The sequence below is a fragment of the Ranitomeya variabilis genome, chromosome 3, assembly GCF_051348905.1.
Source record: "Ranitomeya variabilis isolate aRanVar5 chromosome 3, aRanVar5.hap1, whole genome shotgun sequence".
In the NCBI taxonomy this organism is placed as follows: Eukaryota; Metazoa; Chordata; class Amphibia; order Anura; family Dendrobatidae; genus Ranitomeya; species Ranitomeya variabilis.
The window spans coordinates 634,251,549-634,268,962 of NC_135234.1; the positions used below are offsets into that span (position 1 = coordinate 634,251,549).

A 17,414-nucleotide genomic window follows, 5' to 3' on the forward strand; every position below is an offset into this window, starting at 1 on the left:
CTGTTATCCAACGTGCAATAGTGCCTTTAGAGGCCCTGAGTCCTTTCCTGGGTCCCTGGAAATAGATAAAAAGAGACCCTTCCTTCCTATGCTGCTGGGTGGTTTTAATATATTGAACTAGACACCTTCTCACATCTAGTGTGTGGAATTTTTCTTCTTTCTTATTTCTAGGGTCTGGACAAAAGGAAGGAAGGATTATTTCCTGAGACCTATGGAATGTGGACGCAATTTTTGGTAGATAGGCAGGGTCTGTTTTTAGTACAACCTTGTCATTCAGGATTCGTGTAAAGGGAGGGTTTGCAGACAAGGCTTGGAGATCACTTATTCTGCGGGCCGATGTCAGGGCTATCAGGAGGGCAGTTTTAAGTGATAGAATCCTAAGGGGGTACTAATTCTATAGGCTCAAACAGGGATTCTGTTAAAGCTGACAAGACTAAGTTCAAATCCCAGGTTGGTAATCTATGTATAGTTACAGGTTTAGACCTTGCGGCTGCTCTGACAAACCGTATTACCCAAGGGTTGGCCGCTATGTTTTCACAGTACAATGCTCCTAGGGCTGCTATCTGTACTTTTAAGGTACTTACTGAAAGACCTAGTTCTAACCCCTTTTGTAGAAATTCTAATATTTCAGCAACTGGGACCCCGTCTTGCAACCTAACCCCGGAGGAGGACAAAAATTTCTTCCAAGTTTTGCCATATATTTTTGTGGTCACAGGTTTTCTACTTTTCATTAGTGTAGAAACTAGTTTGTCAGAAAACCCCCTTTCCTTCAATAGTGACCTCTCAAATTCCACGCTGTCAGGTGGAGATTCTCTGACTGAGGGTGGAACACCGGTCCCTGTGACAGGAGGTCCGGAAGATCCGGAAGGACCCAGGGATCGGTGATCGATAGCATCCTCAGCCAGGAGAACCAGGCCATTTTGGGCCAGAAGGGGGCTATTAGGATGAGTCTGGATCTGTCCTGTCTGATTTTTCGCAGAACTGCTGGAATGAGGATGGTGGGAGGAAATGCATATGCAAGAGTCTGTGTACAGGGAATCGTGAATGCATCTACAGCCTGAGGGTTCCCCCTGGGATCTAGGGAGCAAAAGGTTTTCACCTTCCTGTTGTGTATGTTTGCGAAGAGGTCTAGTACAGGGATTCCCCCATAGATCTGTAATTTTGTTGAAGATGTCCTGATTTAGGGACCATTCCCCTTGTTTTAGTTGGGTACGACTCAGGAAGTCCGCTTTCTGGTTCTCTACACCTTTTATATGTAGGACTGATAGGGATAGAAAGTTGTTCTTTACCAGGCTGAAGATTTCGGAGGTGGTTTTCATTAATGTTTGAGACCTGGTCCCCCCTTGGTGGTTTCAGTAGGCTACTACTACTCTGTTGTCCGAAAATATTCGGACATGATGCCCTTGTAATTTGTCTAGGAAGAATAGTAGTGCATAACTCACTGCCCTCAATTCTTTTTGGTTTGAGGAAGCCCCGAGTTCCTGACTTGTCCATGCCCCCTGAGCGACTCGGTTGTCCAGATGAGCCCCCCACCTTGAGGGACTTGCGTCTGTGGTAACTATCTGAGACACCTCTATCACCCAGGGAATCCCTTTTGATAGATTGGTGGGATTTAACCACCAAGCTAGGGAATGAATAGTAGGCAAACTTAGAGTCATGCGACCCTCTAACCGTCCCCTTAGCAAATTCTGGTTCCTTAAAATGTCCCACTGGAGGGGTCTCGTGTGGAGCTGTGCCCACTGAACTGCTGGAAGGCAAGCAGAGAGGGACCCCAGTAACGACATCGCCTTTCTCAGAGACATGGATGGGTTTGAGCAAGCTTCTGACACTAGATGTATTATCTTTTGTCTTTTCTGGACTGGGAGGCAACATTCTTGAGAACTTGAGTCCAAAGTGAGACCCAAAAATTCCTGAACCCTGGTTGGTTCTAGTTTTGACTTTTGAAGGTTCACCAGCCAGCCTAATTTTTTTAGAGTGTCTATCACTCTGTCGCATTGCTGACGGCAAAGTTAGGCCGAGCTGCTCACAATCAGAAAGTCGTCCAAATATGGAACTATCTAGATGTCTTCCTCTCTTAGATGTGCCATCATCTCTGCTACCAATTTGGTGAAGATGCGAGGTGCAATTGATATACCAAAAGGGAAGAGCTCTGTATTGGTATTCCCTTATCTGTCCTTTTATGACTACTGCCAGTCTGAGGAATTTTTGAGAGTTCTCGTGGATGGGGACGTGATAATACGCGTCGCTGAGATCTAGAACTATCATAAAACAGTTTGGAAACAAGTTTTTTATTGTTGACTTTATTGACTCCATTTTGAATCTCTGGTTCTTTACATAAGTATTTAACTTCCGTAAGTTTATTATAGTCCGGAAGGTCCCGTCCGGCTTGGGAACCAGGAATAATGGGGAGTAAAATCCCTTCCCTCTCTCCAGAGGGTGGACTTCCTGGATGACAGCTTTGTCTATCAGTTTTAAGATTTCTAGTTCTAGAGCTTCTTGTTGTTGAGGAGAGGACCTCAGCGGTGTTACCACATCGTTTCGAGGGGGTAGGAATAAAAATTCTATTGGAAGCCCTGCACTTATTAAATTTAGTATCCAAGGGCTGGTTGAAATTTTCTCCAAGGCCGGGAGGAATTGAGACAATCTCCCTCCCACCCTGGGGGAGACGTCACTTGAGGGGGGGTTTCCTATCCCGTGAGGAATTACCGAAAAGGAACCCCCTGTCTCTTCTTTTCCCATCATCCCATCGGTTTTGTTCCCTTGGTGGTCTTTTCCTAAAAAACTTTCTATTCCGAAAGGGCCGCTTAGTGAACGTTGGGGCCAGGTTGGGGAACCCTTTCTTTTTGTCACCTGCTTTCTGCAGGATATCGTCCAGAGTCTCTACAAAAAAGAAACTTGCCCTCACATGGGATTGAACAAAGTTTTTGCTTAGTTTGTAAATCACCTGGCCAGCTCTTTAGCCATAAGGTTCTATGCGCTGCATTCGAAAGAGCTGCAGATTTAGAAGCTAGCTTAATTGAGTCGGCGGATGATTCTGCCAAAAATGCCGCGGCTCCTCTAGTCATAGGGATAGACTCTAATACCTTATTTCTGGGCACCCCATCCCTTAGCTGTTTTTCTAAGTTGTCAACCCAGATCATTAGGGATCGTGACGTGCAAGCAGCTGCTATGGCTGGTCTTAAACATCCCCCTGCTGACTCCCAGGCCCCTTTAAGAAAAGTATCTGCTCTTTTATCAAGAGGATCTTTCAGGGTTCCCATATCCTCGAATGGTAATGCAAATCTTTTTGAGGCCTTAGCTACCGCAACGTCAAGGGTCCAATACCCCCATCGTCGATCTTACTGCCTTTACAAGGCCGTCAACCTCATCTAGGGGGAAGCAATGACGACCTCCACTCTCATTATCCGAAGAAGAGAAGGAGAAGTCCTGTGTATCTGAGTTTCTACTCTCAGAGCTGGAAGAATCAGAATTCCTATAAGGAATAGGTTCTTTCCTACTGACTTTCTTTTCACCTTTAAGGGAGTTAAACACAGTTTCCACCTCTGATTTAATTACGGATCGTAACTCAGAGGCGAAGTTTGGGGTCTCCTCACAGAGGACTCGTCCTGTACAGGAGTCACATAACTTCTTATCCCAAGATTGCGGTAAAGCTTTTTCGCACAAGGGGCAGGTTCTGTGTTTTGTTTTTCCCGTTCTCTTCCTTGCCTAAGATAAACGGAGAAGAGGGACCCCAATTACAAAAAATGAGCTTTCACGAAGATCACTCACTAATCTGAGGTACCAGTTCTGGAGGAGGGGTAGGATCCTGAAGTGTGAGATCCGTAGACGGTAGCTGGTTCACCACGCAGGAGTTCTTGCTATGCTGCGTGGAATGGCTACCAGACCGAGAACTCCGGGTGCCAGCAGAAGTTCGTTTCTTCTGTGCGTCCGGCTTCGGTCGCTGGTGGTGGCGCTGCTGCTGCTGTGGCGGCGGCTGGAGCTGCTGATCGCTGTCTTCCATGGTACTACCTTGGGACAGCATGCAGCAAGGAGCTTCCATGACCACCTCCTTTTTTAAAGCTGGCGCTTATTATCAGCCGCTCCCCCTATGGCTGCATTATTGAGGAAGCGTTCGTCTTTTTTTTTTTTCAAAAAACTCTACTGCGCAGTCAGGGACCCGGAAATGAAGAAATCCGGTTCCGGGGCAGCGCCATCTTGGTGTACCTCACTCACTGCGCCGCCTTCGAACCGGAAGTCCTCTCACCACATCCGATGCGGCGCCATCTTGGGATGCAGGTGCCCTGTGCGCGGCAGAATGCCGGGAGCCCCTAACTCCTATCCGGAGTGGCGGCTGCGCTTCCCCCCGCTCACGCTCCGGACCCATCGGTCGTAGCCGTGGCGGCCTCGGACACCGCACCAGCCGTGGCAGGGGCCTCCCCGCTGCCAGAACTCGGACTGGCCGGCTCCGGATTCCTCAGTCGGTCTTCAGGTTCCGGTCTTCTTTAGCATTTACCGTCCTAGAAGGTTCCGCCCTTTTATCCTGTAGGTTTCCTGTCCCTGAAGGGCGGATCCCCTCTCTCTGGTAGTGCTGTCATGGGCGACTGAGAAAATGGCAGTTTGGAGAAGGCACCCTTCAAATATCAGGGACCTGGAGCAGTTTGCCAAAGAAGAATGGTCTAAAATTCCAGCAGAGCATTGTAAGAAACTCATTGATGGTTATCAGAAGCGGTTGGTTGCAGTTATTTTGGCTAAAGGTTGTGCAACCAAGTATTAGGCTGAGGGTGCCAATACTTTTGTCTGGCCTATTTTTGGAGTTTTGTGTGAAATGATCAATGTTTTGCTTTTTGCTTCATTCTCTTTTGTGTTTTTTCATTTAAGACAAATTAAATGAAGATAATAATACCTAAGAATTTGTGTTTGCAATCATTTTCAGGAAGAAACTGAGTATTATCTGACAGAATTGCAGGGGTGTCAGTACTTTTGGCCACAACTGTAGATGGGTAGAACGGCAAAATGAGCAATTGTAAGTACACAGTGCTATATAATATGATGGCTGCAATGTATCAAGAGAATAAAAACTTTGATGGGAGTGCTTCTGCAGCGCCCCAGAGTCCTGGTTGTTGCAGTACTGTGGCTCCGCCACTATGGGGAGCTACGGTGCGTCCGATGGCACTGAAGGAGTTCATCTGATCAGGTATCACAGACACCAATACATTTCACAGCTGGGCCTCCGGGGGGAGCTAAGGGTGCTATTCATTAGGCCACTCCCCACCATAGTGGGTAAACTGGGGGTCAGGCAGGAAGTTAGATCAGAAAGCTGACTGGATTGGACGAAGCAACACCTAGTGGCAGAGGGTGTTGTGGAGGAAGAGACAGTAGGGTCTCTGTCAGGGGTGGGATCCTGACAGAGGCTTGGCATTGGAAAGAACGTAACGGGTCCGCGCCAGCTCCGGGAAGCGGCGAGACCCAAGAAAGGACTAGAAGCGAGATAGATTGTGCTGAGTGAGAAACGAGATCAAGCAATAGGAGAATTCCAGTAGGGGTCGTGCTGTAAGACCGGAGCAACACCCTACTGAGGCGCATTACCGGTGGCCGGAACGCCGAGGGAGTATTATAACATTCAGCTTCAAGCAATACTCTAAACAGCGGCAGGACAGTCAGTTTAAGGCGGGCTGTCTAACACATATCACCTATGAAGTCTTGGGAGGCAATTGCGGGAGAGGGGCGTCTCTAGGGTCCCGGAAGAACTCCAGGCCTATCCGACAAACGGGTGCCGTTCCAACTGTAACATCAGGAAGGGACGGAAGATTAGAAGAACATCATTTAATCGAGTTGTGAGGGAACTTAAGAAACAGACACAACGGTTGTGGGGTACTTTCCGTAAGCACAGCAGGGAAGGACTACAACACATAGCGCTAGGAAGGAAGGCACCGATTTCCACCTGTGAAGTGAACTCTGGAGGTGCCATTGGACCGGCCGGACTTGCGCAGCCTGGTGAACCGTATTCTGGACTGAGGACTCAGAGATCTCCAGTAAAGAGGTAAAGAGACTGCAACCTGGTGTCCTCGTTATTTACCGCGACCTGCACCCCACAACTGCACCGTTACAACACGACTTATTGCACCGGACGTCCCCCACTGACAGACGGACCGGGTCTAGCCACCGTGACAACCCCAGGACTGAGACCTAGAGGCCCGGCTCCGGGTACCCCTCGGCCCTGCGGCGGTGTGGGGGCGCTCCACTTCTATTCTGCACTGTCTGTCTTTTTCATTGTACACTATAGTGCTGATTGATAACTATGTTATTGTATCTGGCAAAATCATAGGTATTGCTGGAAAAAACAGCAAACGAAATTCAAACTTTCAATATATGTTTTTAAGTCAAAGCTTACGTCTGGGGCAGAGCCAGCGTCAGCACCCGGGCAAGTGCTCAGGGCCTTGAGCATTCAGGAGGGCCCAGTGCCTGTGCCAGTGCCTGCGAATAGGCCCCCACCCGCTTGCTCAGGGCCCCAGCATTTGAGAAGCTTTCCACTCCCCGTTCCTCCACTGCGGCGTCTTCTGCGTCTCCTGACTGTGACGTTTCAGATCAGAGGGCGCAATGTCACAGTGCAGAGAGCCAGAAGACGCCAATGCTGAAGTGTCCGGAGCAGACCAGTGGCCAGCGAGGAGAGGTGAGGATTTCATTTTTATTTTTTTTCATGTTTGGAGCAATATATGGGGTCCATCATATGGGACCCATTACATATGGAGCATTATATGGGGCCCATCATACACTGGAGCATCATATATGGGGCCCATTATATATAGAGCATTATATGGGGCCCATCATACACTGGAGCATCATATATGGGGCCCATTATATATGGATAATCATATCATATGGGGCCCATTATATATGGAGCATCCTATAGGGCCCATTATATATTGAGAATCATATAGGGTCAATTATATATGAAGCATCATATGGGGCCTCTTATATATGGAGCATTATATTGGGCCCATTAAACATGGAGCATCATATGGGGCCCATGATACACTGGAGCATCATATGGGGCCCATTCTGTATGGAGCTTTATATGGAGCCCATTATGTATGGAGCATTATATGGGGATCATTATTCTATATGGAACACTATATGGTGCCCATAATACTGTGTGGAGCAATATATAGGGCTCATTATTCTCTATGGATCACTATGTGATGCCCATAATACTGTATGGTCAATATATGGGGCTCATTATTCTGTATGGAGCATTATATGGAGCCCATTATGTATGGAGCATTATATGGGGATCATTATTATATATGGAACACTATATGGTGCCCATAATACTGTATGGAGCAATATATAGGGCTCATTATTCTTTATGGAGCACTATGTGGTGCCCATAATACTGTATGGAGAAGTATATGGGGCTCATTCTGTATGGAGCAATATATGGTGCTCATGATACTGTATGGAACAATAGTTGGGGCTCATTATTCCATATGGAGCACTATGTGGTGCCCATACTGCTTTATGGGGCAATATATGGGGATCATTCGGTATGGAGCAATATATGGTGCCCATAATACTGTATGGAGCAATATATGGGGCTCATTATTCTCTATGGATCACTATGTGGTGCCCATAATAATGTATGGTCAATATATGGGGCTCATTATTCTGTATGGAGCACTATGTGGTGCCCATAATACTGTATGGAGCAATATATGGGGCTCATTATTCTGTATGGAGCAATATGTGGTGCCCATAATACTGTAAGGAGCAATATATGGGGCTCGTGATTCTGTATGGAGCACTATATGGTTCCCATAATACTGTATGGAGCAATATATGGGTCTCATTATTCTGTATGGAGCACTATGTGGTAAGCGTAATACTGTATGGAGAAATATACGGGGCTCATTATTCTCTATGGAGCACTATGTGGTGAGCGTAATACTTTATGGAGAAATATATGGGGCTCATAATTCCTTATGGAGCTCTATGTGGTGCACATAATACTGTATTGGAACAATATATGGGTTTAATTATTCCGCATGGAGCGCTATGTGGTGAGCGTAATACTGTATGGAGGACTATACTGTCCGGTTTCTGACCTATTGTAGAATTTACAATAGATATCACTCATGTAATGCAAGAAGCAAGTGAAATCTTTGGCATTGTACTATACCTATATTTCTCTGCCATGTCTGTGCATCATGAATTGTGGTATGTGTCAAAGGGGCCCACTGAGACTCTATCGCCCGGGGCCCACGAAAACCTGGAGCCGGCCCTGGTCCGCGGGCACAATAGGATACTGGTGTTAAAGTGTAACCCCCACTCTTGGACAGTGAGCTCAGCAGAGAAAATAGCATGATGAGAACCATCTCCAATAAAATTAATGATAAAACTCATATAAAGACCTGATATATTTACATAGCAGAATTGGGTATAACACCTATGATGCTCAACAGAGAGAATAACAGGATGTAAACCTTCCCTTAAAAGGGTTACCAAGACTAATACATTGATGGCCTATCTAGATCTGAACATGGGATGGTGGGTTGGGGTTTCAATACCTGCTACTCCTGTGGATCAGCTGTTTTCAGTGGCCAAATGTACTAATTAAAAGGGATTTTTACACTGATGGCCTATCCATAGAATAGTTCAGCAATATATGACTGGTGGGGCTGCAACACCCATCACACCACTGATCAGCTGTTCCTGGTCCACCGGCGGCTTGAAGTGCCCAGTTGAAGAGTTGCACAGCACAGCTCCATCAACTATTAAATGGCCATGGTCGAGTACTGCACATCTGCCCCTATTCAATAACGGACGTCTCTGATACTTTTTTAGCAGATGGTCCATGGAAAAACCTTGCAGACACGTATACAGTACTAGAGACTATGATGGGTATGTGTTCTATCCAGGAAAAACACTGATGGAACACGTACTTTTAAAACAAACGTCTACCTGAGGCTTAAGAGGAGCAGTGATCATTTAGAAATGAGATAAGAATCCTGCAAATCAGGGGAGACTTACGTCTTCATGCTGGTGGGTTTTCTCCGAATGATGAAGATGTAGCAAGTGCTGCAGGATGTCTGTGGGTTGCCACTGTGTTTGCAGCTGGTTCACATTTACTCTTTTCCTATCATGGGCTGGATTTTTTGTGGTTTCTGGCTCTTTTGTTACTGGATGTGGTACATTCATCTTGTGTGATGTATCTGAGATGTCACTATTCTCACAGAGAGAAAAAAAATAGAGTTTAATCGTCAGACATTTGTAAAATAAAATGATTAATGACACAAAGTCCACAAAAAACACAAATTCAGTTTTCTGATTTTCCGCTTTTATTGATTGTGCTGTAAAATGTACCTGGCATTATACTGGGTCTCCTCAGGGTTTAAGAGGACAGATTGATGTTCCTTGGCGGAGTGCACATGGCTGTGTTTCTTTTCTTGAACATCAAGGATATCCAGATGAGAGACGTGATCATGTCCTAGTTCTCGATGTTGTATCTGGACAACCTGGGGGTGTGGAAGAAAAGCAGAAATGAGAACTTGTCTCTATTAGTTTAGCGTCATAACACATTTTAGTTCAAAATTATTGTAGAAAGAAGGAATTACATTGCGTCAATCAGCCGTGCAAAAATGTTCCAAAGACTTTATTCTAAATTACTGTAGTAAAATTACAGCGTGGTAGTATCCGGCATACTGCAGAAATGGCTGATGTCCGTATACTGGAGGATGCTATATGTTACTATGCTGCCACTTTACTAATGTGGAATAAAGTCTTTGGCACTCATGGGTATGGGTGAGTGCCACATTTTCATTCCTTCTTTCTACAATAATTCTGAAGTCTCTACGTAAACTTGCTGAGCGCCCTCCTAGTGTATGGGGAATAATTGTGCCAAGTGCGGTATTAACGCTTCAACGCAAACATTTTAGGCCAGTAAATACATGATTCTCTATTTTTTTTTTCTTTGCAACATGCATCCAAAATTCAGCAACAAATACCCAATGTGAATGTGTAAACCAGGATTTAAGTTGCCATAAACATTCTGGAGAAAAATCATTTGGCAACCAATTGAAGAGATTGACCAGGCTCAGGGTTCAAATCTGCAGTGACTCCATGTTTGTGACTCCTTACAGTGCGTGCAGTCAGGATTCACTGGTTCTGGCGTAGGGAGCGGAGCAGTCTTATGACTGCAAGTAGGTGTTTTGCATACTTCCGGCCACATTCCAACTAGACATGTCCAGCCTCGCTCAATTTACTTCTATTTAGCAAGGCCACGTATGTCTAATTGGCATGTGACCGCATGTATGCAAATCCCATACCTGGAGTAATACAACCGCCCGCTTCCAGCACCGATGAATCCTGAGAATTCACAAGTCTGTAGTTATATAGACTGTAAAGGCACAGATGATTGGCCTCGGGGAGACCAAAACATCCAACACCGCGGAGACACCATCACGTGTTTCTCAACGCAGTGATCCAGAACACTGCCCCCATCCCTTATGGGAAATATGCAAATGCATGTGGGATAGCTGCGGAGACACCATCACGTGTTTCTCAACGCAAGCAGTGAATAGCCAGGCCTTTCCCCGGGAAGGAACAACCACGGGAAGGGCAGCATCCAATACAGGAAAACCACCTATGCCAAGCATGTAGTTATATAGACTGACTGCAAACTTGAACCCCAACCCCAAGATATGAATATTAGCTTGTCAGGAGACTTTATGAGCCACAACAGAATTATATCGGAGTTCATAACCTGTCAAACTGCCAGAGGAGAGTGGTGGCAGGCAAGCAATACAGCGCAAGGCTGAGGACCTGGAAAAGCTTCATCCCGACCCCGTGCATTTCTAGACACATTTGTACAGAACTTCAAAACACGATTTATCACTGCTGTAGCGTTGTTTTTGAGGGTCATATTGAGAAACCTAATGGCGTATATCACAATGGATGTGTTGCATGTGTTCAAACCCTGTTAAGGACCAAGACACTTTGGTGTTAAAATGGTTGTTTAAGCCAAACTAAAGTTGTTACCTAATCACTGGATAGGTTGTAAGCGGGGCTTACTGGAAAGGGGCACTGTCAATCACAGCTAAAGGAATTCATTATACTGATGCCCCACTTAAGTCCTTCAGGATCGGCAATTTATCATATTTGAGCTTTCATTTTTTTTTCTTCTACTTTCAAAAGTCATAGCTTTTTTTTTTGTTGACACAGCTGTATGAAAGCTTGATGTTTGGGTGGACAAGTTGTACTTTTCAATGATACCATTTTTTATTTTACAGTATGTTATCCTGAATAATAGGAAAAAAAATGCAGTGAAATAATGAAAAAGTGCATAAACTCTCCTTCATTCATCACTTCTTCCTTTCTAATTCTCTTAATCTCCTGGCTCTTACTGAAACCTGGATCCAGCAGTCAGACACCACCGCTGCTGCTGCTCTTTCATATGGTGGACTACACTTTTCTCATACCCCAAGATCAGACAACAGAGCAGGTGGAGGTGTTGGTCTGCTCCTTTCACCCAAATGTACCTTCCAAGTTATTCCCCAAGTACCCTCACTTGTATTCCCTTCCTTTGAGGTCCATGCTGTCAGACTCTACGTCTCCTTCTCCATGCGAGTGGCGGTGGTGTATCGTCCTCCCGGCCCCTCTCATCAGTTCCTGAATCATTTTGCCACCTGGCTTCCACACTTTCTCTCCTGTGACACCCCCACCCTCATCATGGGTGATTTCAACATCCCCATTGCTTCTCCCCTCTCCCCATCTGCTTCTCACCTTTTATCTCTAACCTCCTCTTTCAGCATACTAACTCTCCAGCGCATGAAGATGGAAACTCCCTTGACTTGGTCTTCTCCCAGCTTTGCTCACTGGATGATTTCACAAACTCCCCTCTCCCGCTCTCTGACCACAACCTTCTTTCATTCTCTATCAAGAACTGCCATCCTGCACAGGTCACCCCCACTTTCCACACTTATAGAAACATACAGGCCATTAACACCCAGAAACTTATGAAGAACTTGCAGTCCTCATTGGCCCCAATCTTCTCCATCTCATGTCCTGATTCTGCTGTGAAGCATTACAATGAAACCCTGCAAAGTGCCCTGGATGAAGCTGCACCTCCTATACATAGAACAACTCGACACAGACGGCGACAACCGTGGCACACGCTGCAAACACGTTTCCTGCAGCGGTGCTCCAGGCGCGCTGAACGTCTGTGGAGAAAATCTAATCTACCCGAAGATTTCATCCATTATAAGTTCATGCTAAAAACATACAACTCTGCCCTTCACCTCTCCAAACAAACCTATTTCAACACCCTCATCACCTCGCTGTCCAATAACCCTAAACGTCTCTTCGACACTTTCCAGTCCCTACTCAACCCAAGAGAGCAGGCCCCAACCACAGATCTCCGCGCTGACGATCTGGCCAATTACTTCAAAGAAAAAATTGACCACATTCGACAGGAAATCATCTCCCAATCTCTTCATACCATGCACTGTCCTCCCTCCCCCACTGCATCTAGTTCACTCTCTGACTTTTAACCAGTTACAGAAGAAGAAGTAAGCAGGCTCCTTGCATCTTATCGCCCGACCACTTGCACCAGTGACCCCATTCCGTCACATCTCCTCCAGTCCCTTTCCCCGGCTGTCACCTCTCACTTAACAAAAATATTCAACCTTTCCCTCACTTCCGGTATTTTTCCCTCCTCATTTAAGCATGCCATCATACATCCATTACTTAAAAAACCCTCCCTCGATGAAAATTGTGCCGCTAATTATAGACCTGTCTCTAATCTTCCCTTCATCTCTAAACTCCTCGAACGCCTGGTCCACTCCCGTCTTACCCGCTATCTCTCAGATAACTTTCTTCTCGACCCTCTTCAATCTGGCTTCCGCTCTTTACACTCTACTGAAACTGCCCTCACTAAAGTCTCTAATGACCTACTAACAGCTAAATCTAATGGTCACTACTCCATGCTAATTCTCTTGGATCTCTCCGCAGCATTCGACACTGTGGATCATCAGCTCCTCCTCACTATGCTCCGCTCCATCGGCCTCAAGGACACCGTTCTCTCCTGGTTCTCCTCCTATCTCTCTGATCGATCCTTCACTGTATGTTTTGCTGGTTCCTCCTCCTCTCACCTTCCCCTTACTGTTGGGGTTCCTCAAGGATCAGTCCTAGGCCCCCTCCTCTCTTTGTATACTGCCCCTATTGGACAAACAATCATTAGATTTGGTTTCCAGTACCATCTCTATGCTGACGACACCCAATTATACACCTCTTCTCCTGCTTTCATGCCGACCTTTTTAGAAAACACCAGTGATTGTCTTACCGCTGTCTCTAACATCATGTCCTCCCTCTATCTGAAACTGAACCTGTCAAAAACTGAACTCCTCGTGTTCTCTCCCTCTACTAACCTACCTTTGCCTGACATTGCCATCTCCGTGTGCGGTTCCACCATTACTCCAAAGCAACATGCCCACTGCCTTGGGGTCATCCTTGATTCCGAGCTTTCATTCACCCCCCACATCCGATCACTGGCTCGCTCTTCTTATCTGCATCTCAAAAACATTTCTAGAATTCGTCCTTTTCTTACTTTCGACTCTGCAAAAACTCTTACTGTCTCACTTATTCATTCTCGTCTGGACTATTGTAACTCTCTACTAATTCGGCCTCCCTCTTACCAAACTCTCCCCGCTCCAATCTGTCCTGAATGCTGCTGCCAGGATCATATTCCTCACCAACCGTTACACCGATGCCTCTACCTTGTGCCAGTCATTACACTGGCTACCCATCCACTCCAGAATCCAGTACAAAACTACTACCCTCATCCACAAAGCACTCCATGGCTCAGCACCACCCTACATCTCCTCTCTGGTCTCAGTCTACCACCCTACCCGTGTTCTCCCCTCCGCTAATGACCTCAGGTTAGCATCCTCAATAATCAGAACCTCACATTCCCATCTCCAAGACTTTACACGTTCTGTGCCGATTCTTTGGAATGCACTACCCAGGTTAATACGATTAATCCCCAATCCCCACAGTTTTAAGCGTGCCCTAAAAACGCATTTGTTCAGACTGGCCTACCGCCTCAACGCATTAACCTAACTATCCCTGTGTGGCCTATTAAAAAAAAAAAAAAAAAACATAATCATCAGGTTCCTCGCATCATGTTCTCATACACTTTATGCAGTTACTAGCACTCTGTGTCTGTACTGCTACATACTTAGGCTGTTAACTGGTTCATGCAGCTTTACATGAACACCCGAGCCTTACACTATGGCTGGTCCAAATAACTAAAGCAATTGTTACCATCCACCTCTCGTGTCTCCCCTTTTCCTCATAGGTTGTAAGCTTGCGAGCAGGGCCCTCATTCCTCCTGGTATCTATTTTGAACTGTGATTTCTGTTATGCTGTAATGTCTATTGTCTGTACAAGTCCCCTCTATAAGTTGTAAAGCGCTGCGGAATATGTTGGCGCTATATAAATAAAAATTATTATTATTATTATTATTTTTTAGATTTTTTGGGGGGGTAAATAATGTAAGATTTTGATTAATTTGACTTTTTATCGATGTGGAGATACCAACTATACGTATGGTATTTTTATTTCCTTATTTTTGGATAGGAAAGATGTCTGATGCAAACATTTAGGTTTACAATATTTTTTAAAAATATATCTATACGCATAATTATCTCCTATAAAGCCCAGTCTGTGGTTGAGTTTCACCAGAGCACCAAGATGGTGCAAACAAAAGCCTTTATCATAAAAAAGACGGATAAGCAGTGTAGACAAATGTATCTCCCGTTTACTTTCATGATTTATTTATATGTTTAAATGTTACTTTAAAATAATAAAGCAAATTAAAAACAGCAACACTGCGTTAACCTGGTCTAAGAGTACATACTGTCGCATTGTGAATTAAACAATATTTCTGTACCATTTTACCATAATTGTATGATCATTTTACCAGTCACCTGCACTTCTCCAAGTCCAAGGTTTTTCAGCAATAAAGTGAGTCCTTCATAAGTTAAGGTATCATTCTCGCCATACAGATGAAACAGCTGCTTAAGATAATATCCTTGTTCTTTCTCAGCCTCTTCCAGATAAGATCCATTCTGCCATTCAGTTCTTCTAACCTGCAGAGCCTTTTCTGTAGATTGGTTTCCATTTGAAGGAGCATTTGGAATGATATCTTTGTCCAAACATGCAGACAAAGTCCAGGAAGTCCACAGGCTGAGGAGCAGGAGCCTGGCCTTGTGGAGCTGCATCTGTTAGGACGAACAAACACTTCAATGTTACACAAAACCAAAATGACAAGAACATGTTGGCCAGTTGGGACAGATGTTTCCTTTCTTAACGTGTCCAGGAATGTGACAATGCTCATTTGCCACATTTGCTTAAACCCTCAACCGCCTCCTTGCCATAAACATTTTGCAATGTTATTCAGAGGGTAGGATGTTTTAGGAGAAAATTTAAATAATCAAAATTACAAGTATAATGTCGTTTTTAGAGGCAGACGATCATCAAGAAAGTTCAAATTGAGTTTTTCTTTAACTTTTTTGAAAAGGAGTGGGGAGTGGGGACTGGAAAGTTTGGCAGACAATATTTGTATGGATACATAGGAAAGCCAAAAATAAAATTAATGATAATAAGAAGTTCAGAACTTATAACTGTAAGTCACACTACTGTAAAATAGCACTTGGCCCTGTGTTACTCTATGGGGCAGATCACATCAGCGTTTTTTTTTTCTTCAGGCATATTTGACATGCGTGTAAAATCGAAGCAGTCTGCGATTGGCATCGAGACTCGGCCGAGACTTGCCAATAAAAAAAAAAGTGGGCTGATGCAAACTTGCAATGAAATCGGACAATTCAATCCGATTAAAAAGAAAAAAAAATCGGATTGAATTTGGACCAATGTTAATCTATGATTGTTTACTCGTCTGTGTGTTTTTTTCCAGCTTGGATTGGATCACGATCGGGCTGGAGAAAAAAAAAAACACAGCATGCTGCGATTGTAATAAGAAAACGGATCGCATCCCGCAAAAGAAGTCAATGGGTGCAATAAAAAAAAAATAATCAGAAATTTTGCAATTTTCAAACTTTTAATTTTTAAGCCCTTAAATCAGAGTCATGCCACACAATAGTTATTAAAAATATAGTTCTTATCGATAACGGTATTTCTCTGAGCCCATGACGGCACCACAGAGAGAAGGGATCCGCCCACCAAGGACAGGAAACCTACAGATAAAAAGGCGGTACCTCTCTCCCGCATCAGTTGTTTACTAGAGAATGATGGGAGACTAAGAAATAGAGTCTTGATTTTAGCATTACTTGAAACTTAATTGAGATACTGTGTGAATACTTAGATAATTGGCGTAGGGCACTATAATAATGTGCACACCCATAAGTGAAGGGAGGGAATGTACGGGTGCCGTCATGGGCTCAGAGAAATACCGTTATCGGTAAGAACTATATTTTTCTCTGACGCCCATGACGGCACCACGGAGAGAATTGCAGAGATTGTACATTTAGGGAGGGACCACAGCTTCCAGAACCCTTTTACCGAAGGTAAGGTCCGTAGAGGAGATAAGGTCCAATCTATAGTGCTTATAGAATGTAGATGGTGAAGACCAGGTAGCAGCTCTACATATCTGATCGATTGAGGCTCTGGCCTTCTCCACCCATGAAGTTGCAACAGCTCTCGGTGAGTGAGCCCTGATATTCCCAGGACGGGTACCCCGCTTGATGAGTACGATAGGCTGATGGCGTCCGTAATCCATCTTGCCAAAGTGCCTTTGGAGGTGCAGCGCCCCAGGGTCTTGGTCGTTGCTGTAATGTCATTTTCCTCTAGGGGAGAGTGATATTACGTTTGGAGGCAAAGAAGGACAACTGAATCCAGGTACCACAAACATGCAACACATTTTGCACTCCAGGCCACCAGGGGGAGCTTTACTCCTATTTATTAGGGCACTCTTCACACTTAGGTAAAACTGGTTGCCTGGGGAGGAAGTTAGTTAGTTGCTGGCTGAGCTTCGCTCAGGTAGTTGGTCCCTGACAGGGGTGGGATCCTGTCAGAGATCGAGGAAGAAGGACACGGAGCTGTGCATGCCCTGAGAGCTGCAGCTTCTAGAGACACTGAATGAGAATTGTATTGCAGAGAGGGTGAAAGAAGTCGTAGCAAAGGAGTGGATTCCAGGAGGGGAACAGCCCTACACAGGCTGCCTCCTTCTGAGGCGCAGAATCCCGGTAGCCGGAACACTGAGGGAGCAACGATCCTTTATGCCTTGCTCCAGAGACTGGCAGGACAGCTAGTTTGACGTTACCTGTCCGCCCCTACACCCAGGAAGCAAGGTGGCACCCCTTAGAGGCTGGGGCATGATAGAGTCCCTGTAAAACGCCTCAAGCCACCAGTCATACGGGTTTGTC

The 17,414-nt window shown here is 45.2% G+C and overlaps 1 protein-coding gene across 4 annotated transcripts in view; it reads right to left on the minus strand.

The window, feature by feature from the left end:
- Window positions 1-17,414, minus strand: part of SLC39A5 (solute carrier family 39 member 5) — a 93,462-nt gene that overhangs the window by 44,800 nt on the left and 31,248 nt on the right. For all 4 annotated transcript variants that reach the window (XM_077297533.1, XM_077297534.1, XM_077297536.1 and 1 more), the window contains exons 2-4: window positions 14,961-15,254; window positions 9,340-9,491; window positions 9,007-9,199 (exon numbers count right to left, since the gene is read on the minus strand). In XM_077297533.1, the coding sequence (XP_077153648.1) occupies window positions 9,007-9,199; window positions 9,340-9,491; window positions 14,961-15,254 (639 nt within the window). The remainder of the gene's footprint in view (window positions 1-9,006; window positions 9,200-9,339; window positions 9,492-14,960; window positions 15,255-17,414) is intronic.